Source organism: Bombus huntii, chromosome 5, assembly GCF_024542735.1.
Source record: "Bombus huntii isolate Logan2020A chromosome 5, iyBomHunt1.1, whole genome shotgun sequence".
Taxonomy (NCBI): Eukaryota; Metazoa; Arthropoda; class Insecta; order Hymenoptera; family Apidae; genus Bombus; species Bombus huntii.
This window is the reverse complement of record NC_066242.1, coordinates 13,029,365-13,052,227: the sequence shown is the minus strand read 5'-3', so window position 1 is coordinate 13,052,227 and position 22,863 is coordinate 13,029,365. Positions and strand designations below refer to the sequence as shown.

Sequence of the window (22,863 nt, the reverse complement as noted above, 5' to 3'; positions counted from 1 at the left end):
TAACAGGTGCAAGGGCGCGAGGTCCAGCAAATCCCAACCGCAGCTGAATTTCGCCGTGAACGGCGCCAGCAACCCGACCGGAAGTACGGCCGGGACGAAACTGAGGTCGAAAGTGGATCAGGCTACACAAACGCCGGAGAACATAGCCCGTGAAACAAGGAACTTCACTTTGAGGGCCCTCAAGTTGCAGTTGAACGTCACTCCCAACACCCTAAATCTCAGGTGAATTTCTTTCTCCACTCGATCTTTGCGTCAAAAAACATCCGAGATATCGCGAAACGAGATATGGACGGGCAAAGATCTCGAGATTTTGTTTCTGCGTTTGAAAGGGCGCGTTCACTTTGTCACTCGTTCGAAAGAAATGCCTGAAAGACGATCTTCAAGAACCGACGTTTCAAAGACTTGCTGTTCTTCTATATATCTTCTCATCTATCTCGCAGCCAATACTACTTTTTAATTTCGTAAAATGTTCTTCGCGATACTTCTAAGCAAATGTTTCCACCCTTACGACCGTCGTCGGTGTATCGAATACCGGTTGATAACGATAACGTGAATTCCTTCCCACAACGACGTGTAGGACGCGTCGTAAATGGGATTAGACAGCCGCTGCACAACGCATACGGTGCGTCATCGATTTCGGATGAATTTAGTTTGCCATCGAAAGTTTCTCAATTTGCCGCCGCTTCGTTTGCGTTCCTTTATGTTTGAGATAAAATCGACAAGATCGAAAGTAGAGTAGAACGAAGCGTAACCAATTATCCAGAATGTTTATCGCGATTCACGACCCGTTGACAAAGTTTAATCGCGATATTGACGCCGCACGGCCAATCGCAGAGATTGTTCGTCCCTGAAAATCCTTGACACAGGATTGCGTGTGAAACGAATCACACCCGTGAGAGACACGAGGCAGGATTAGCCCTCGAGCGTGGAAATCCATTTGCATGTACAAATGATGGTCAATTCGAACTTGGACCGTTTCGTGAATTTCGAGTTCAACGAACATACATCGGAATCCTTGGGTTTCTAGGTTCCTCGCGGGACGAACGAAGAGAAGATCGTTAGCTGCGAACGCCGTGGCAACGGAACAAAAAGCCAGCAAAGTGTTGGGTCTGGTTTTCTTCACGTTCGTGCTGTGCTGGGCGCCATTCTTCCTTTTGAATATTTTCTTCGCGGCCTGCCCCGAGTGCTCGGTGCCGGTACACGTGGTCGACACGTGTCTGTGGCTCGGTTACGTGTCCTCCACCATCAATCCGGTGATCTACACGATATTCAATAGAACGTTCAGGGCTGCGTTCATCAGATTGCTGAAGTGCAAGTGTTCCAGGTGAGTGTAGAAGTATTTTACGACTATTTTACCTGATTGAAGTTGAGCGTTATTAACTTATTAGCTTGAGAAAAAGAAGACTCTACGAAGGGCAGGAATATTATTTTTTCAAATTACATATTCGTAACATCGTATCGTATTCCTCTGGCGATCTTAACAAATCGAGATAGACAGTCTACTTTCTCTGGCATTTCCGAATAAATTTTCTATACTCGACACCCGGAAACTTTACTTCGTCTCTTGAAACTTGATTTTTTCCGCTGTCTCTCCGTGTCGGTCTTCTCGAAGCTACTTCTACGTCAGGTGCAAAAAGAAAAGAGAAAAGAAGAAATAGAAAAAAAGAGCCGTCTTTGTTCCTTCGGAAAACTTCTTCTACGAGAAGCAAACAAATCTACGCGGAAATAACGACAAAGAACGCAGAAACGAGGAATATGGGAACGGGACATCGAGCCATTAAATCCCATAGCACGTTCAACCGTTCCGATTGTAGGGAGAAAAAGCTCGAGGGACACTTCGCTAGCGTTCCACGACCTTATTACTCTCGTTTAATGCATGTACCTGCAGGGAGAAACGTTTTCTAGGTCAGCAAGGCCGGCGAGATATCGTTCGGTGACGGAAGGTGGACGCAACGCGATGAGCCTGTGCACCCCGACCGCGCTTCCATTGGTCATTAGTCTTCAGGGTACGCCGTTGTTGACGCCGACACCGAATCCGACGGCCACACCGGCCTCAGGAAGCTCCTACGTGACGATGATGCATCGCACGCCAACGTCCCTTTACCGTGACAGTTTCCATCAGCATGAACACGATCAGAATTGTTGAGGAGAACCAAGTGTTCCAGGAAATGCGATCGATGCCACGTGGAACACTCGAACGCCTATGATTCTTTTATCGATGGATTTCTTCTTGGTCCGTGCTTTATAGAACAATTTCGTCAGGATTTGATCGACAAATTTTGGCGCGATCCTAACTGTCGGATAAATTTCTTCGGTAAAACTATCGTCAACTTGAAACAATTTTCTAATTCGATACCTGCAGAAGGTACAACAGAGTATCGTAGCAAGAATAGCAAAATGTTTTGTCTTTAAACGAGGAAACTCGGAGCAAGCAATAGCGAGATGAAATTAAAGGATAATACAAGAAAGAAATGCAAAAGATTCCCGTCAATTTAAATAGCGGTATTCGTTTTGTTTGTTTGATCGTGATACAAGCGTTTGAGTGTTTTATTGTAGTCTCGAATAAAAGCGTAGCCTCGAAATGAGGGAAACGTTTCAATTGACGTCGACATGGAATGCTCGACGTTGATACCTGCCGCACAATTTTCCCTCGTGTCTTTTCATGCTCAATCGTGGTAAAGAAGTCTAGCAGAGAATCGGGTAATCTTCAAGTACGAAGAATACATATATGTGAATGTGATAAAACATTTTATTATTATTTTCTCCGAACGATGCGAACAGATTGGCCCGGGTGTTTCGTCGAATCAAAAATTATCGTTAAATCGATACGTGTGTTGTAGCGAAGTATGGTTCGTTTAACGAGTTACAAGTAAAACTGTATGGAATAAAGAAGAATAGCGGCGTATCGATTCCATTGTAATGGTAATGATCGTATGAATACTTTATTCACTGATCCTGCGCTATTTTCTCTTCAATACACGCCGGTTAAAATACACTATCGTCTGTGATATCGATGGAAGGTTTCTTTACTCTGCTGTGCACGTAGAGACTTGTTCGTAGAAATGTTATTTAATTAACGAAATAATAGCCACAGAGGCAACACGATTAAAAATAGCGTCCTCTTCGTCTGAAAATCTCGTCGATTTAAAAATTCACCGTCTTCGAAATCTTCCATTTAGTGAAACTTAAAACAGCTTTCACGGAAGGATCAATGAAATGTTCATAGTTCTCAGCCAGGAAAAAAGTAACAGTATGAAACAGAGATGCAAAAAGTCATTCCTATTTTACTTTCATTTGTACTAACTTTTATTTGACAAATAAAAAGTATCCATTACAAATAATTGTAAACTGTATATCTTATATAATACACACATCGTGATACGGGCGAATCTTTCTCACTTTTTTATATTTTCATCTTAATTGTGTACACGCATCACTCTCTCTCTCTCTCTCTGTCTCAACTTTGTTCAAGCCTTCAATGATCACAATTACAAACTTTCTTCCATCGTGTCTTCCCTCGGCATTCGCACACACAGGCACGCACGCTAAAACACACCGATTTCTCTCCCTCTCATGCATTTCGTGTGTGTATATGTATTTTTATGTATGTCTCTCTGTTTTGTTGCCTGTTTCTCGTGTAATCCTTATTACGTAAGTGGGTCTCGGGGCAATGAAAAAATATCCTGCTTCCCTTCCAAAACTGCCGTCGACTCGCTCGTCGAAGTTCGAAACATGTTAACGATAAGAATGGAAACTGCCACGTCATGTGGCAGAAACTCCGAATGTTTCAAAGCAAAATGCACGAAATGCTTCCTTGAGATTCCACGAAAACCGCAATTCAACCCTTAAAGCGGTAAATATCGATAGCTTGGCGATACGAGAGAAAAATGTATTGAATATAAATCGGAATCAACGGCAACAAATTCGCTGTTGGCAAACGGAAGAGAAGCCTGTAACTAGAACATTTCTCATTTTCCCCGACAACCATGAAAAAGACGGTACAATCGTGAGTCGAACGAAAATGCACGCGCTTCTCTGTTCGAGATCACGCGGACGTAAGAGGGTTTCTTTCTTATTTTCTTTTTGATCTTTCGAATAAACACGACGTTATGGGAGTGAACCGTCAGAAAGGGGGTGTGGGGGTATCGGTATTTCTTCTTAGTCGTAAGAGAAAAGGGCGGCTCCGTGGCGACCGGGGTCGGTCGTTTGATCGAGATGCGTTAAAAAAAATGCCCTTCGTAGCGTCATCGGAACCCTTTCTCGGGGTCGTGATTCCGTTTTCTTTCTTCTATTTCACTTTCGTCACGTGGCTAAGTATACTATCAGGGAATGAAGGAGAGAGAGGGTAAAGGTGCTGAGAGTGTCTCTTTGAGGAAGGGAAAGAGGACGAGTTAGTTCCAACTTGAGGGCGGCTTTTCGACTTCCTGTTCTTCTCTCTTTTTTTTTTTCTATCACTTCCTTTTCATTTGCAATAAATCTGTCTTTAAAATTCGCATGCTTGTTCAAGTTGCAACCCCTAAAAGAGAACATCCGTGTGTCCGGTCGCTGATACAACGTATAAAAGTCTCAGAGGAAACAAGATGAAATCGTAGGGTTCGACGAAGTGTAAAAAGGGTTGACATTGGAGTTCGTGGTAATTTACAAGGAAATTTCGTTACTTTGTTTTCTGCAAGACTGTGCATCGGACGCGCTATACGGAGAGATCATCATGGTGTTCCCTTTTGGAAGTACGAACCTGACATTCGATGTCTATCAAACCTTTTCATTTAAACATTGGATCCACATACACGTAATAAAACTTCTTCCTCGCTCCGTTTGCTCTTCGTCTTTTCACCGACGATCGTAAGATACAAAGCGATCTTATACGTCGCTAAGAGTGACGTATATGTGATATAATATACATATTATAATGTATTCGTCATTCTTATAGTTTAACGTTCTCCAAGTTGCCTCTTGTTTCCGTTTAAACGCGTTATCTATTACTTTCTAAGACGCAGCATCGTCGGACTTCGTTGCAAGTTTTCTTTTGATTCAACATCTCGTATTATATAGCGATATTTCCCAATGGAGTTGCATCTCTAATAGTTTAGCTTATCACTCTCTATTATTAGAATTCTTACACGCTTAACAGTTATACCGCAGGGAAAAGATCACGAACATTCGTTACGCGCTCGATCTGTGAAATTGATGCAAAATTACTCTGCTTAATCTTACGATTTTACGATCTTACGATAGTTAATAATAATTAAGTATAATCGTAATGCAGCAGTAGACAGATGGCCGTGTGACGATTGAGGAAAGGGACATGTTATCGTTAACGACTTCTTTTCTCTTATTTTTAATTTCTCTTTTTTTCTTTTTATGATGTATTTATATACAAAAAGTATCCGCGTATTATCGACTTCGGTTCTCTCACCGTTGTCCTTTTTCTTTTTTTCCATTTAATTCGCTCGGCAACCTCTCCCTTCCTTCGATCTTACCGATACATTTTCAGAATGTACGATTTGAATTTTAACTTGTAAAATCTTTGATCTTTCGCTGTCAGAAACCACGATTCGTCTTGCAAAATTCGTGATATTTTTTTCAAAGAAAAATCAGAAAGAAGCAAGAAAAATTTCTTTCGAGGTTTCTCGAAGTTTATACGAGGTTTCTGTAGTAAAACAGCGAAGAACAAAGGGTCCGGAGAACATGTGCGCTTCGATAGTGACTTCTGCGGGTATTAAAATAAAAAAGAAAATAAAACGAGTGGGGAAATAAAAGAAGAAAAAATGATCGTATCAAAGCTTGTCCAGAGTCGTGGAAAAAAAACACACGATATAAAATGATTGGAAAAAAATAACTAAAAAAAAAAGAGAGAGAAAAAATGCGTAAGATCGAGAATGATCTCAGGCGTTGAAACAGTGCTGTTCTTTGGCCTTTTTTGCACGAGGAGGCTGTTCCTCAAACGCCAATTCCAAGATTCTAAACTCGTGAAAGTAGGCATATGAGCGTTTCTCACTCGTAAATCCGTATAATCAAATGGAAAAGTCCACAAAATAGACTGTCTCTCCTTGCATTTTGCTTTGATCGATTAGTATTTATTGAGAACATTTTTTTCTGATTTTATTTTCTCCTTTTCTTTTTTTTTCTGATTTTATTTTCTCTTTTCTCTTCTTTCTGGGTTCTCGCTCTTTCTTTCCTCACAAATGCACAAGGAGAAACGCCAATAATATGTGATATTATTTTGTTTCTTTTTTTTTCTTTTTCTTTCGATGAAAAAAGGCTTCAAGAGTTCTCGTTCTGTAATTATAATCTTCACTTTTCACGCGAAGAAGTATCCCTAAAAAAATTATAAACTCATCTTTGGCTCCCCCCGAATGCTTCCTTTTACACCATGTTCTAATAATGGTCTGCATTCTCGTGCACGCTGAAACAAAAGATCACCAGAAACATCTCGTTAGAAACAGGTAGCTAATATTCGTACGTTCGATTGAATTAATGTTTCTCATACATACGATGTAACTAATTTAAAATGGTTAGTCGATGATATGCACATATATGTATCATTCTCCTTATTTTAGTTACTGAATGACCGTAAAGTTTTCGGGTTATCTCTCCTTATTATCTATTCCACAGTATCTTTCACTTTTCGTGCCGAAAGAAAAAAGGACGATCAAACACATTTATTTTTATTTACCATTCATCAAACGATACATTCAACCTCGCTCATCTTATTTTCGTCATAGTTAGATTCGATATTTCGTCGTTAAGTTTATTTAAAGATGAAACACACTTTTTGTAATATCTACACGTGACAAGCTTAGGAAAAAATGTTACGATTAGATTACGATAACGCGAGAATTCGTCGGCGCGCACGACGGAGGCCGCAGCGGGATTTGATGTTAGTTCCAGAAAAGCAGGAGATTCTCGGGAAGAGAAGCCGACGATCGCGAGCGCCTTTGTAGGATGATTAGTGATTCTTTGTTATATCGAAAGTAGAACAACAAAATCACTAGTCTTCCATGCAACAGCGCTCGATTTCCCCTTTCTTTAACTCGTTGAGCTTTAAGTGGTAGTAGTAGCAGTAGGCAGACGTGTTCTCCAATTCTCCGTGTCACTGTCCACCTTCGATTTCCTTCACCTTCGCGACGATTACTTTTTCCCAGTTTTGCTCAGTTTTCTCACGTTTTCTCCTCGTTTTGGTTAGTCGGGACGTTTGGTTAGTTCCTCGTGCGGGACGAAGTGATACGATGCGATTAGAAGCGAATTTAGTTTCTTCCGTTTCGGTGGCGTTTTTGCTCGTCGGAAAGTGGCTCCTGGACGCACGATCGCTTCGCGGTGATAAGCCAAGTATGTTAATGCGTAGTCGCAACGTGAACACGTGAAGAGGCTTGTTATCGTTCCAAAACCACTTTGCGTGTAGTTGCGCAATATCTGGCAGGAGTTTCGATCGCGATTTATGAACATGACCGAGCAAATTTTCTTCGTACCCCTTAACGAGCTTTTCCAATTTTTTTTATATTAAAGAAATATAAACGTTATTTATATATTTTCTTTTTCCCACTCCAACGCAAGATTTACAATCTTTGACAGTACTTTTTATTTGGAGCGAAGTGACGCGTTAAGGGGTTAGCAAAAGAGAATCGCGTTTCACTGTGGAAAGGTGGCGAAATCGATACTCATGATAGATATGGAACGCGTGTTTGCGCATTATAAGCTATCCATTGCGGCGAGATAGAGGCGTGTTTATACAGAAGCTCCCTACCCATTTTGCGAAGGTTTGGAACGCGCGCGTTTTTGCGCCGCAGATTCGTTCGAAAGTTACTTTACAAGCGGATTATTACATACTTCGCCAAGAAACAAATACGTAGAATTAATGGAAACTCGTTACAAACAATGGTTCGATTATGCTGAATCATAGACGCACTATAATGCACCACGCAACGTACAGGAAATGTTAATTAATTGTTAATCGACGTCAAGATACATGTTAAGATGCTTGAAGAGTTACATAATAGATGTACGCAAATAGAGCAAAGGTATAGGTTTAAAATAAAAAAAGAAGACAATAAAGATAATTACCTCTGCTGAAGCAGGTACTGAGCCATTTGTATCTGACTGGGTAATCCGGTTATAGTGATAATGCGATCGTTACTGCCAGATAACGGTTCGTCTATAGTAATTCCAGCGCCGCTATCCGATCTGACTTTTCGAATTCTGGCGCCTCCCTTGCCGATAATGGCCCCAGCGAGCTATTAACAGAAAGAATATTGAAAATTACCCGTCATCCATCAATTTAACGGGCCATCAATGTGCAATTCTATTCTTTTTAATTCTACTTACGTCCTTAGGAATGGTGACTTGAGTGGTGGTCTTGTTTCCACCCATGTTGCCCTGATTTCCTTGATTGTTGCCACCCATGGGTGGGCCGCTCATTCCCGAGTTAGCGCCGCCACCCAAACCGTTTGGCGCGCCTCCTTGCATACCCCATCCATCACCTGTGTGAAACACAACGATCGTACGATGATAGATATCCTCTAAGCCGGAGCAAACGGTGCCGCTTGACACTCCGCCATTCACCCCATTTGTTTCAAACTTCTAGCCGAAGATTCACGAGCGGATTAAATTTAACCGCGGTGAAAATTACGAACGGTTCTTTACCAGTGGCCATTTGTAACGCAATTTCAGGCCATTCCGTACAACAATGTCGGCCGAATGCAACTTAATGCGCTGACCGTCACGCGAGTTTTATGTTTCGTCCTTGGGGCGCAGAAATAGATTGAAAGGTATCGATATTGCGCGTTACGACACTTCGCTTATCGTAATAATGCCGATTAGCGATAACCATCAGGAACGTCGGCCACCGGTGACCCCCAGCAACGTGCGGTGCAGTCAAACCACAAAGTACAAACTTCCCTCTTTATCAAACTCTCTAGAAAGACAATTCGCAACATTTAGAGTTCATCCTACGATGCAACTTCTCTTACCATTGTAATTTCCACTAGCGTATGGTGGCGGGCCACCCCTATTGCCTCCGTAGCCACCTCGCCCACCTTCGTATCCGCCACCTCCACCGCCTCCTCCGCGAGAATTACCTCCGTAGCCACGATCCGGTGGCCCGCCGGACATTCCACCGCCTCCGCTGCCTCCACCGCGTGGTCCACCTCTTGGTGGTGGCGGAAAGCCGCGATTCATGTCGCCTGGCCCACCAGCACGGCTGTCGCGACGCGGTGGCATCCCACCGCCACCGCCACCGCCGCCGCCACCGCCGCCGCCGCGGCCTCCAGGACCGCCGAAGCCGCCTCCTTTCCCTTGACCACCATCACCCGTTCCATAACCACCGTAGTCGTCCGCATAGTAGTCGTCGAAGTTGTGCGGATCGTAAGGATTGTTCACGCCTTTCAGCGGAGACTGAAATAATCGAATAAAATGTTAAAAGGATCGCTTCTATCGATGGACGTTGTGGTAGTTGTTCGATTCGACGTGTGAAGGGTTTCAAGGTTCTTGGATTTGCAGAAGAATTGAAGAAGGATCGTAACGAAAGCGAGAAGAATTGTTTCGCGTTTCGAATTTTGCTTCTTGCTAATCGATCAGCAACGAAATAAGCGACGATACTTACGGTTTTAATGGTGGCGATTAGCTCGCGAATACACTCGATGCAGGTATTCGGTTTGCCACAAATGCTGATCAGCCGGTCGGTACTGTGAGGACAGCAGTGCGAATAGATCTTGATCCTCGCTCCGGTCTTCTGTAATACAGAAAATGCATACGGTTAGAAAAAGGTAGATATATAATGTACATATGCGTTTTAACGATGCGAGTTCGTTTGCAAAATGACTCGTTTGAATGCATACAGTGATTAGGAAGAAAAGAGTTTGCAATGTACGTAAAGTAAATGCGATGTAAGCTGAAAGGTAAAGATCATAACAAATAATAACGATAATAAAATCGCTTCTTTGAAACAAAGAAGAAAATCGTAGAGTTTTGCGGGGGAGCAACGGGCAAAGAAAGTGAAACTTTAATCGCGACCGATCACGGTTGTCGCGTTTCTTCGCTCGATAACTCGACGTCACGTCGTGCGATTCTGAGGCGCCAATGGTCGGATCGCGTGCTTCGAGTTGGTTAACAGTCGACCCCTTGTTTCTCGAGATTGTACTTTCAGAGACAGGGGTCGGGTTAAAAGCGGTAAACGTAGCCATTTGGTCACCTTTAATCTATCCCTCTCCTTTTTCTCCAACAGAGGCGTTTTCATTTTCTCTCTCTCTCTCTCTCTCTCTCTCTCTCTCTCTACTAGAATCGCTTTAACGTAATTATCGTGCCAAGATCTCTGATTTCTCTTAGGAAAATGGGGGAGGTGTTGCAAGAAAGAAATAAAGAAATATCGTGCAACACAGCGGTAATTAAAATTAGCGATCGACTTCTGATCACACGAATCGTGACAAACCTCAGTTTGTCAGAGTACAACATTCGCAGAAGGTTTCGTCTCTTTGCATTTTCTTTGCTTGATCCGCTCGGGAATACAACGCGGATATCGTTTGCAATGGGTTTGAAACAAAGTCGAATCGCGTGAGACAGCTTTGATGAAATTAACGCGATTATTCGCCGTGATAATCAGGGAGGATCGTAATGAAAGGAGAACCGGTGATTAGGAACGAACTGGCAGATGTAAAGATAATTGCACCCCTGTCGTTCGTGCTCATCTACCTTGATGGTCTTCAACGTCTGCCCTCTCCACTCGAATCTAACGAAGTGGAAAGCTTGACACTTTCCAGTCGTTCGATCTCGAATATATCTACTAATTACAATTGCCAAAATTTGCTGTTCCTCCTTGAAAATTGCTCGGCATTCCCGCGAGGACGAAAAGATCGGCGCGAGGCAATCCAATCAGCAGACACGTTCCCGGCAATGGATATTCGACATTGTGTGGAAATTGCACCGTTTAATTACACAGATCAAAGCGAATGGCGTCGTCCGCTTCCCTTGCATCCATCCATCCGTTTCCGAACGCAGACATCCGGTCACGTAGAACCGGATCGCTTTTACCGGAGACAGAATCTGTCTGAACACTCTCGACCCTTTGCCTCTCGATTCCACCTTGTTTCTTTCGAGATATTAAATACTTCCGGTTTGCCAACTAACGCTTGCACTTTAAACTTTACACGTTGATTCCCACCGTGTGACGGCATACCACGATGCTTCCGCAATTCGACAGATTCGAATAACTTGACGAGCTTTATTGAAAGAATAAACGCAGATAATTTCACGATCGAACGATCGATCGACGAACAGAAATCGTACGAGCTCGACGTTCTGCTGTCAGAAATATCAACGATGAACAAAATCGAGCGTTGGTAGAATCTAGATTCTGGGAATTCAAGCCAAGGTAACTCGTAGAGTAAAACGTGCAAAATTTGCATGTGCAAATGAGGCGTATAACAAAAATAACGAAAAAATCGATAACGATGTAAGGACACTGATTTGGATATACAGGCACGATTTATGCACCTTTCTGTCTAACGACAGAGACAAATTAACAAAGGATTACACTAATTAAATGGCCGGATACTGCAATGCAAGAAACATATAGCACCGTATGAGCGAAAACATTCCATTACTCGGAAAATCGTAATATAGAGAGCGACCGACAGAGTCTATTGTGCTCTTGGAGCGATTTGCTTTTGTTGCACGGTTCTCTCTATGGTGCAAATTTATATTTACTATTTCACGACTCCCCGGAGAAATAAACCGACGCCCGTGGGCATCGGTATTAAAACGAAACGGACATGATTTCGATAGTCACATGAAGAATTTATCGATCGATAACGCAGTTCTATTCTGTGTAAATGACTGCGCAAATGACGCATGAATTTTCATCGGATCATTATGCGTTTATAGAGTCTCGAACTTCGACACCGTAAGGAAAAAAAATTGTGCCAATTCAGTTGGTTTCTAGCTACGACGACGACTGTTTCGAAAATATTATCATCGGTGGAGCTCGAGGAACTTGTTAATAACGTCGGTCGACAAATTTTATGCAGGTAAGCCTCGATTATTCTGAATGCAAAGTAGTATTTAAGTTCTGATACTTTCGCTTTTTTCTCTTTTTTTTTTTTTTTTTTTTTTTTCGTCGGAGGTTTTCGCGGCAATCATTCAGATAGCATATAAATTTTCTACTTTGTAAGACTTTGAAAACACTTGAGACCTAGATCGACTAGATAGTCACGATGACACGGCGTTACCGGATCCTTTCACACAACCAAAGTAAAAAACAAAATATTGACGACTAAGCTCATGAATGTTTAAACGAGCGTAATCGGACGATCTTCGAATGTCGCGCGAAATATTCGTCTTTCTCCAAAAAATGTATCCGCTATAGGGTATCGTGAATATCATGAAACACGAGAATAGGAAGTCGCGTCAAATACGAACGTGCACGTGAAAGATGACCGAGAAACCGGCTTTCTCGAAGAAAAAAGAGGAATGTTCGCGTGGCCATTGACTTTAGTCGTAGACGATTGATGTCTCGCGCAGTGCCATTTCTTTTGCTCCCAGCGGAAGGATTACTTCGTGCAAGACATCTTTTAAACGGAAAATAAGAAAAGAAAACAATGTGAAATCTCCAATGACTCGGGAATCAATACGAGGTACGAACTTTAGCCGTTACCGAAGACACATAGTTTGATACTGGAACTGCAGCCTTCCGGTTCAGACACCAACGGTACCGCAATACGATTTTACAAAGATCGAGAAGACGATAGATTTCGTAAGGCTGACACTCGTGAAATCTCGACTCGACTACCCGATCAAAGTTTACAAATTCCGTCAAGGATATCGGTAAAATAAGTCTACGTATCGTAAACAGATAGGCAAAACATCAATGCCAATATTATTTTTACTTTCGCCTGGTCTTTATCTTTATGTAGATAGGATTTAAAAAAAAAATAAAGTAATACCTTCGATTTGTTTTTTATTCTTCAGATATCAAGAATTTCCGGTGAGTAAAATTAAACAGAAAAATGTCAAAGGTCTACTCGGCGCAAGAGGTAGCGAAACACAACACGGCTAAGGATCTATGGATCGTGTATCAAAACGGCGTGTACGATATTACAAAATTTTTAAGCGAGCATCCAGGCGGGGAGGAAGTCTTGTTGAATTTAGGTGGACAAGACGCGACGATATGTTTCGACGATATTGGACACACCACCGAAGCTATACAACTTCGCGAGAACTATAAAATTGGAACGGTGGTCGGTAGCCTTTCCGGAGACGCGACATCTTCCCCAGGCACATCTTCCGGGGGTACGTTATCTATTTGTCATAATACTTTCAATTTTTACGTCATATAAAGAACAACAAAGAAAAAGGTCATGGAAGGTAAAAAAAGAACGTTCTTTTTACTCATTCGTGCAGTATTTTTTACGTATGAAACTGTTGCTGGAAAAAATGACTAATCCTGACAGCACTGTTACGCGTTGCTCCGTTGTTTTGTTTGTATACGTGACACATTCGGTTAATACGCGTGCTTATCTTCATGGTTGTGTTGAGTGAAATAACCAATCAAATTTTCTATACCGGTCATCCTTCCAGCAATGCGTTATCCACTATCTACAAGACATATATAATATTGGAAAACTGATAAGCAATAGAACTGCGACTAATGTACGAACCTCGTATTTCCGCATCTTAATTTCAATCGCAAATTATGTATCTATCTCGTTATTCTACACGGTCGAGTTAAAAAGTTAAAAACATTTAAAGAAATTTGAAAAATGTAAAAAGCATGTGATTTTATATAGCTATAAATTAATCTCTGTTCGCCAGGTGCGCAAGACACAATAGACGACGACACTTGGGAATACGAGCCACCGAAGCACGAACGGTCACCGTGGCTACCGGTGATGATCGCAGTTGCTGTTGTCGTTTATGCATCTATATTTTATTACTTCTGGTACTCGTAAAGGAAATAAAGTCAGCATAAATGCGCGAACTCGACGAATAAAACGATTATTCGTTTTTACGAGTGGGGATTTCTGTTCGTTCTTTCTCTTCTCTTCTGTTTCCCAATGACACAGAAACCTGGCACGATAATGTATAATTAATATAGAATAAATGTATTTATTCGTATCAAAGAAACGATAGGAGAAAGTGAATTTTTCTGGTAAATATCTTATCTAGCCGTTAAGAAACTTGCCGAACCTGGTTCGAATCAATTCGTTCGAGTTTCGAAACACAACGCGAACTAAGCGCGTCGTATCTTGGTCGTTTCGTTTTTCAAACACGGTACGTCGAGACGTTTTCATTTAATTCCGATCGCAGTCTATTTTTCAATATTTAAAAATACATGCCCAATGAAATTATGTTCTCCAACGTCTGGCCAAGCTAGATTCAATCTTTTCCTCGATATTCTGGCACGTCGGCCGCGAGTTTAAATTAAAATTCGTGACACGGAAATTCAGTCGAACAAGATGTACTCCCGTATCCAGACACGCGATCAATAAAACAAGCTATTTTTTTATATCACATCCGCAGACTAGTATCGCGATAACCATTCACGCGAACCATCCCAGTAAACAGCGTCGTTTGTATATCTCGCTATTATATCGACCGGTTAAACGCGCGGAGCATAGTTGCAAAACGCGTAGAAAATTGACACAACGTTGAAGTCAATATTCACCGTAGAAATTATCTCGAGATAGCTACATAATCCCTGCATGGCATAGAAATTTCGTTGATGCAGCGTGATTCGCCAAACAATCGAGCAACCACGTCGGGCACGAGAGCCTCCTAGTCATCGTGACTGGCAGTTTTCAACTGACTGCAGCCGGCATTTTAGCCCGAGAATCCGTTTCGTTCGCGCGTTTCTCCAACATTCCAGTTTCGATGTTATAAAACTTTATGAAACATACGATACACACATGTAAAAAAAAAAGAAGCAATCTATTTTTTTAAAACTTCGTTGCATACTCGTAACAAGCACATAATTGTAAAAGAGATTGAGCGGAAACTATCGCTTAAACAAGCGAGTTTTAAAGTGGAAACAAACGGACGGAATATTTGGAAAATTACTAGTTACCACGCGGTTCTTGTTACCATCCGCTCCTGTTTCGTTTGCAAACGTAATTATATAGAGAATTTACAGAATTCACTACGTTCAATGCGTTCGTTTAATTAATTGGAGCAACGTGATTTCAATCCCTTCCCAACCTGGATCAATCTTTTACACGGATATATGGCTCCGTACAGTTCGTTCGAATAATACATTTTTCTCCTAAACGTAAATTGCAATTTTTCGATAAAAATCCAACAGATCGAACGTCGCGTCGAGAAACTATCGGAATCGGACGTTTCGTATGATATTCGTGCAACGATTCTCGCAGCGCAGCGAGGATAAGCCTAGAGTCGAAACGCTTTCAGAATAATTTAAGTATATGCGTGATGTTTTATTAATATAGACGCACGATAATCACAATGGATGCAGTTGCATTACATGGTCAACGCGTACAGATCGCGCTGAGTGCAGTTCCAGCTGAGTGCAGTTGCATGCGACTAAAGTCGGTCTACATGTTATAATGCGATCAATACACAAGGTGAGTTCGAATTTAGGCTGATCCCATGTCTCCACGGAACTGGTCGATTATCGATTCATGTTATTATTATTACTGCTTTATTTTTATGACGTGGAGCGTATAACGTACGCGTTATTATATAATCTATTAGCACGGGCATACATACGCGAAATGACATTCGATCAACAACGTTCAATAGCTGCTGTTTTGAAAAATAAAACGGAAGATGTTACTCGACCAATGAATGGAAAGTAAACCAGGAACCTGTCCTACCCTTTTCTTACTCCATTTTCAAGAGTTTATTAGCCTCGTGCAGACTTACCACGAATATCATAAAAGGTCGTTCTGCTTTCGTTGCGAAGTAGCCTTCTCATAAAAACACCGCATAACGTCACGTCATTATCTTTTTTTCACACGGAAAAAGTATGTAACGACTTATATTTCCATTGAGTACAAAGCGGAAAGAGTACATGTCCGCAGTTTACACAATAATGAAACATAAATATCGTCACGTGTTTTAAAGACGACTTAACATTGGTCGAGACGATTATTAAATCGGCTGTCGTTATGAATACTAATTTTATCAGTTGCTTCGTTTGTAAACTCTCGTAACTTACGATCTCGCAATCGGCCGTGATTCTCGGATCCTCCTTTGTTTTTTTCGAAACGCCGTATTTACTAGCGAAATTTTCATAGAGGATTTAATGGCGCGTTCGGTACACTCGTTAAGTTATTTTACGAATATCCTCAAATATTACGTCACGATGTGTGCATACTTCCCATACTTAAAATTCGTAGGACGGATAGAGTTGCTATAACTATCGACGAAATGAAACGGTAAAATCGATATACAAATAGGAAGATAACGTTTCCATCTTTTAACATATTATTTTTAATACGCATATATATTTGCGATACCTTTTCATTAATACGTAACGACACATCTTATAATTATAAAACGAACTTTTTGCTTCGTCCAATGACGTGCACGATGGATCGATCCTGACACGTCTATCGATTAGCAAAGTACATAATACCCGAGCAAAGCAAAATTTGCAGAACAGGATACGACCGATTAACGAGACCTCCATTAGCGTTTCTAACTAAGTCGTATAAATACAGCGTGGTACAAAAATAATGTTATTCAGGCCTTAAAAGTGGTAGAAAAATCTCTACGAACAACTGCGACTTATTTGCAAGAACGTCGTTCCTATAAGCTTCGAAGGCCTGCTATTGTCATTGAACATCGCCAAGAAAAAAGCATTTACGATTGCGTTCCTTTCGTGTCAATTTGTACAACGGACACGAACAACTTTAATATTAGGGCAATTTTAGGTTCGTCTAACAAACCATCGACCTATACACATAACGATGCCAAGAAGAAATATGGACCCACGCGAGCAATAATTTCCCCGACGTTGGGTTTCCACTTCTCTCCGTACAGCATGACAAAGCGAGAGAAGAGAGGAGATGGCGAACGAGTGGGAATCGAAGATGATAAGGGGCCCATGGTGGGGCAGCATCTAGAGGGGGCAAGGATAAAGCTACTACGAGCTGACCTGGTTGGCGGCAGTGTTTGTGCCGGTGCAGCGTCGTAAGCAAACTCGTCAGAGCGGATCGTTCGACCATCGTTCCTCCCTTTTCGTTCGACCGCGTTCTTTCCTCCGCACGTTTCTACCACAGAGAAGTAGAGAGAATACACAGAAGCACGTCACGCCGCGCTACGGGTCGCAGAGAATCGACCAAGGAATCCGACGATTTGGAGCAGTCGAGGCACGAGAAGCAGTAGCGACAAGCCGTGTTTCAGAGGCGAACAAACGTAAACGAGAAGGTACGTGGTCAGGTGTTCCGCTTCTAATAAACAAGGAACGCAGTTTCGACCTCGGGCATCAGCAAAGCAAGTGAACGAATAACGTGTGATGTTCGTGCGTCGCATGGAACCTTCGATTCCGGCCAGAACAGACATGGCCGACGTGGAAAAGAGGCGCTTCGATCGAGCGTCCCTCCTCGGTGACTGATCTGCCTGGACGACCGACCGATTTAAATTATTTCTTTCGAATACCTGTACTTTCGACAACCGATAAGCCTCTTTCGTACAGTGCGCTGCGTATTTTTCGTCGTTTTTACCGTTCGAATTTTCGCAATTACGTGTAATTTTGAATAAATAAAAAATAATCGATGACGCAGATCCTGAACGATCGAATGTCTTTAGAATTAGATCGACAGCCTGGTTCTATCAATGCTGTAAATAACTATTCCTGTATGCTTACAGCGAAATAGTTTCTTGTGAATACAAAGAATGACGTAATTCGCTGTGTTTTCAAGGTAACAGTTATTAGGACCTTCCATTGAGTGCGACTGACTATGAAGTCATCTTACTGGCACGTTCAACGAAAAATAAGGAAGTTTGACATGTAATTGCATCAAGGCTGATTAAATCATTCGATCGATCACGCCACCGCTCGAATATTCGAGTCTCGTTGCCTCCGTTAGATTGATATTCACTTCGTAAAAATGTCGTCGTGATTAGTGATATCTCTTCATCAGCGGGCTCGTGGAAAGTTTTATACGATACTGTGTCGCTAGAAAAAGCAGAGAATCGTCGCTCGCGCCGATTGGGTAATCTGGATGACCTTCGCGCAATCATGGATGATGACGCCGAAAATCATATGCCTTCGTGCGAGTTAGAATCTGTTTCGCAACTGCTTCGAAAATATTTATATACTCTTCTATCTTTTTATATTCGCGAGAACACCGGAAAATTCTTGCCGCCGCAATTCATAGCTTTTTTCGCAAATTTCTGTTCCATATTTATGTATTCTTTAAAATGGCCCTCCTGAAACGACAATAATTGTAAATATCCCTTATCATATTGTCGAAGAAGTTGAAATGCAAAACAACTCTTTTGAATTAGGTCAAGACTATGACATCTCAGAAAGTTCAATTTGTAAATAATTGTTTCAACCGTATTTAACCGTAGATTTATCGACAATATTTTCGCTTCTTTCCTCGCGAGTCAAAACGAGATGAATGAGATTTGTCTGAAAATGACTAAATGAAATTTTACCACTTGACATCAGGTGCATAAATCATTTTCTAATCATCTTGAGATTATTAACTTGAACTAGAATCGCGTTGTAATCAAAAGCATACTACAAGTTTTCTAAACACGAAATACGCGACGTATATAATATATTCGCAACTAACTCAGTTATCGATATTACAATTGTCATTATCTCTCTAGCATCGGTCGATCATTACGTAATGAAACGTTTCGCGAGACGTTTATCGTGTCGCGAGTACAAGAACAATCAACTCGACAAATAACGGACATCAAGCGAATGAGGGTACAAAGGACCTCGATAAAATCGTTATTGATTATCTGTCGAAAAAGAACGTTCTGCTGACTAACGAAACAAATGAGATATCGTAGCTCTATCGATCGAACATTTTATCAACGCGAAATTAACATTATCCGCTGGTGCCCTCGTTATAAGACGCGTAATATCTGGCCAAATACGACGATCTCGCAGGTTGAAAAGTTCAAATTGTTATTCAACGTGACAAAGCATTATTTATTCCATCGTTCTCCAAAATTTGTACTTTCGATAATAACCGACGAATAAACATGACATGAATCTACGTATTTTAACCACAAATTTTGTTATAATCTTTCCATATGAAACCTAAAACGAATGTTGCTTAAATTTTATTGCGTAACCGTACTTTCGTATTATTACGAAAGCGATTGCAATTTTTCTAAATTTTGTGATACGTTGAAACAATGTGTAAATATAATCGATGAAGAAGATTATTCGTTATTCGATTGGCATGAAAATAGGAATTCGTTTACGTTTCATCCATGCACCGTCTTTTGTTCGCTATTCCCCGAAATGCATAAATATTTATCGCTTGTACAATACAGGAGTATATATAGGACATGACCCGAATCTGGAGCGCAACCATCTTTAGATACAACAAAACTTCGACTCGCTAAATCTCCTCTCATAAATATTATTTATATTTACATTTCGCATATTATCTATCAACTATATCGACTGAATACCGAACCTTTCGCATCACTGTGCTACGTAATACAGTTTCTTCTGATAATTCTTTCACCGACAAGATTAATCGCATGAACTATTAATTCCTGCTTGAAACATGAGAGGAATCTCATAAATAGTCGACTGCTGTCTTTCTCTCTCCCTCTCTGTCTCTCTTTCTTCTCAAACAAACAAAAAAAATAACATTACTCTTTTCTATCGCGTTATTCCATTCCATCCAGTATGTATCTGCTGTAACTTTCAAATAATTAAACTAATCTATTCTGAAATTTCAGAATTCCTGCTGTAATTGAAGATTTTCATCGAAAGCATGAGTAAACAGTATACGAGGAGCGAAGTTGCTAGCCTCAACTGCAAGGATAAGACGTTGATAATCATACACGACAATGTGTACGATGTGACGACGTTTTTAAACGAGCATCCAGGTGGTGAGGAGGTTCTATTGGATCACGGTGGCAAAGACGCTTCCGAGGACTTCGACGACGTGGGTCACTCTAAAGATGCGTTGGATTTAATGAAGACTTACAAGGTCGGCGAATTGGTCGAGGCAGAAAAAAATGGCAGCACGCCTAAGCAGACGTGGCCGTCGGGTTACTCGAAAGATGGCCAGGACAAACAGAATCAAGGAATATCGCCTATGCTGTGGGTGGGTGGCCTGGTCGTCGTAATGGCCATCGCGTACTTCGTGTACTTATAATTTCGATAGATAAAATACGTGTTCTACTACGAAGAAAAAAAACGAGAGTGCTAGAGGAAATCGCCGTTCCGCGTTAACGTGTATATGAGACTACTGTGACTATCTTCTTTCTTTTCGATTTTCTTTGTATCGTTACACGTCGCTGCGTTACAACGTTCGAATGCTGAGTGAGGTTGAATAGAATTCTGCAATGTATTTAAGCAAACTTGTCCCGTCCAACTCTTGTAACCGATGGACCTAACAATGAAGCGCAAGAATGTTATCTATACCAAGGATTTTGGATTTCTACTTGTAAAATGGAATAGAAATAAGCCCACGTAATTTCCCCACGAATCGTTTTCAATGTTCCTCTTTAAATCGTTTTTCTGTTATCTTTTATGCGCATGTTTTAAAGAAATAAATCCCATTTTTCTACACACGCTTCTAATTCACGAATTTCCAACTTTTCTATCAACTTTTCTCGTTTAATTCCATCAAACTCGTTTTCTACATCGGATCACACCATCGACGCCACGGTAAACGAACGGTCCTTTTCATATTTTATCGTAGCGAATGAAGGAAAAAATACAAATCAATCGTATTTGAAATCTGCACCGGGCAATGAGATGGCGTTTGAACCTGCGTTGAAACCGCAGATTCCTCTCGACCAAGATAATCGTTAAATCGACGTCGTTTCTCAGCGAACTGTAGCGAAGAAGCCCGTCGGGCATTTGCATTCGAATGCCTCGCATTACAAAAGCCTCGTTACAAGTTTTCAATGAGAGGAAGAGCAGGGATAGCAATGCGATCAGATCGATCGGACTTCCTTTCATTTCGCTGGATCTCGAAAAGACATTCGTCCGTCTCTCTACCTCTTGCTATATTGCCCGTCGAAAATTCACTGATTCCTGTAACTCCATCGAGGCGAAAACAAATCGAAGCATGCGGATCACGTAGCGCTAGTGTAAATTAAGCTCTCGTCGATTCCACGACCGATCACGCTCCATTTGACTGCCTAAATCGTTTAACTCTTCGCGGCGATTTTAATTCGCTGCGAAAACTCGATATATCGAGGCTGGAAATTCATAGCTTCTCTGCTCTTTTGTTTTTTAATTGAATAGTGAGACGCGATTATATGGTTCCATCAATTTTCATAAGGTGATTGATGAAAATCGTTGGCCAAATTCATTTAAACAAGAATGTTAATTTTCATCGATATATAATTTCCTGTACGGATCGTTTCGACCTTATTATTCTCCCGAGGAGCTGGCAAACAAAGGCGATGAATAATTCGCTATACTAATTGGGAGAAAATCAAAGGTATTAACGAAGCGAACCGACTGTCGGTGTCGACTGAAGCGAGAGAATTTAACAATGCGAAAAAGGTCGAAAAGGGGATGGAATATCGGAGGGCAGACAAGAATGACCTAAGGATGGCTAGTCTTTCGCGCGTGTTTTAACCAAATGGGCAATTTTTACTTGGATAAATGTATTTGAAAAATCGTAAATGTTTTATTAGATATAAAGATACCTTATCGCGTCAGATCAAACGAGTATCGGTCGATAAGGTTAGATAAATCGTAATCGTATAATTCTATTCTTATTTTCTATCGATCATGCGCAACGTTATGAAATTATTTAAACAACCGTTGTCTCTTATCGTCTCTTACTCCTATTTTATATTTTAATAACGGAAATACCCTGCTTATATTTGTAGTATTTGTTCCCTAACTTCGATATCCGAGCCGATCTTCGATATGCAATTGCAACAATCAATCGGATTATATCATCGACGTCTTTAACCTGTGACAGGAAAATTCGAAGAATTCAATAATCTCTTGTCCGAACGAGCCAATAAATCTGTCTGAAGGATCGGCCTCGAAAAAAAAAATCAAGCCAATATTCTCGAGCATTATTGTTTCCAATGGCTTCTTCTTACTTGCAAACGAAATTCAAGGAGATTAAGAAGCCACTTTATTTTCCGAATCGATGTCAAGCTGTCCGGAATCGACAACATAGCCGAGATACCTTGCTGCGTCAGTGAAGAATTCTTCGCGAGTGACAAATGATCGAAAGATATTATTAAATATTCCGTCGTTATCCGAGGAAAGCCACTTAATCGACATGAGACGAGAACCGTTGCGGTTTCCGATCGATTTGCCTCGTTTCAAACCCCTGAACTTATTCCTCGAGTATCCTTATTTTTCTTCCTGATTCCTTCCCCTTCGTGTTTACCATCATCGTTATCTTCGCCATTCGCCAGCCGCCTCTAATATATTCAGGGTAATTCAATTACTTATTATAACCTATACAATCTTCCGGTCTCGCAGAGACACTGCACGCAATTGTTGCCTTTTGCCCTGCTCGTCGTCGTTACGGCTACCTTTGTTCCGCTCGTCATCGTTACAGTTATACTTTTCCCTCGTACATAATAGGCGCCTAAAGAATGCCCCGATAGTAACACGCAAGTATTCTTTAAGCAAATTCAAGAAATGATTCTAACAAGACTGATCTATACGAGGAAATATTAGATCGTGCGATAAATTCGTTCGCATTTCCTCGAAGGCGAACGTCA

At 41.2% G+C, this 22,863-nt stretch overlaps 4 protein-coding genes across 19 annotated transcripts in view; 3 read left to right on the top strand and 1 right to left on the bottom strand.

The window, feature by feature from the left end:
* LOC126865623 (5-hydroxytryptamine receptor 2B) overlaps positions 1-5,491 on the top strand; it is a 38,509-nt gene extending 33,018 nt beyond the window's left edge. For all 8 annotated transcript variants that reach the window (XM_050618377.1, XM_050618376.1, XM_050618373.1 and 5 more), the window contains 3 exons: positions 7-222; positions 1,028-1,324; positions 1,906-5,491. In XM_050618377.1, coding sequence (XP_050474334.1) covers positions 7-222; positions 1,028-1,324; positions 1,906-2,146 — 754 coding nt within the window. In that variant the 3' untranslated portion in view covers positions 2,147-5,491. The remainder of the gene's footprint in view (positions 1-6; positions 223-1,027; positions 1,325-1,905) is intronic.
* Positions 5,492-6,218: 727 nt separating this feature from the next.
* The window catches only part of LOC126865628 (heterogeneous nuclear ribonucleoprotein K), a 90,826-nt gene continuing 74,181 nt past the window's right edge, over positions 6,219-22,863 (bottom strand). For all 9 annotated transcript variants that reach the window (XM_050618386.1, XM_050618385.1, XM_050618394.1 and 6 more), the window contains 5 exons: positions 9,599-9,727; positions 8,967-9,390; positions 8,323-8,477; positions 8,062-8,231; positions 6,219-6,406 (listed from right to left, as the gene is read on the bottom strand). In XM_050618386.1, coding sequence (XP_050474343.1) covers positions 6,379-6,406; positions 8,062-8,231; positions 8,323-8,477; positions 8,967-9,390; positions 9,599-9,727 — 906 coding nt within the window. In that variant the 3' untranslated portion in view covers positions 6,219-6,378. The remainder of the gene's footprint in view (positions 6,407-8,061; positions 8,232-8,322; positions 8,478-8,966; positions 9,391-9,598; positions 9,728-22,863) is intronic.
* Positions 9,759-14,112, top strand: LOC126865639 (cytochrome b5-like). Its single transcript, XM_050618415.1, has 3 exons — positions 9,759-12,017; positions 12,958-13,278; positions 13,801-14,112. Exons 2-3 carry the CDS (start codon positions 12,996-12,998, stop codon positions 13,935-13,937), a joined length of 420 nt encoding a protein of 139 aa, XP_050474372.1. The 5' UTR covers positions 9,759-12,017; positions 12,958-12,995; the 3' UTR covers positions 13,938-14,112.
* LOC126865640 (cytochrome b5-like) lies at positions 17,098-20,725 on the top strand. The gene is made up of 2 exons (XM_050618416.1): positions 17,098-17,376; positions 19,888-20,725. Exon 2 carries the CDS (start codon positions 19,923-19,925, stop codon positions 20,307-20,309), a length of 387 nt encoding a protein of 128 aa, XP_050474373.1. The 5' UTR covers positions 17,098-17,376; positions 19,888-19,922; the 3' UTR covers positions 20,310-20,725.

Bases quoted from the DNA above. Each gene is read 5' to 3' on its own strand.
- LOC126865640 (XM_050618416.1), top strand. From the start codon at position 19,923: ATGAGTAAACAGTATACGAGGAGCGAAGTTGCTAGCCTCAACTGCAAG.
- LOC126865639 (XM_050618415.1), top strand. From the start codon at position 12,996: ATGTCAAAGGTCTACTCGGCGCAAGAGGTAGCGAAACACAACACGGCT. The intron at 13,279-13,800 runs GTACGTTATCTA...TCTGTTCGCCAG, and splicing joins CCCAGGCACATCTTCCGGGG to GTGCGCAAGACACAATAGAC.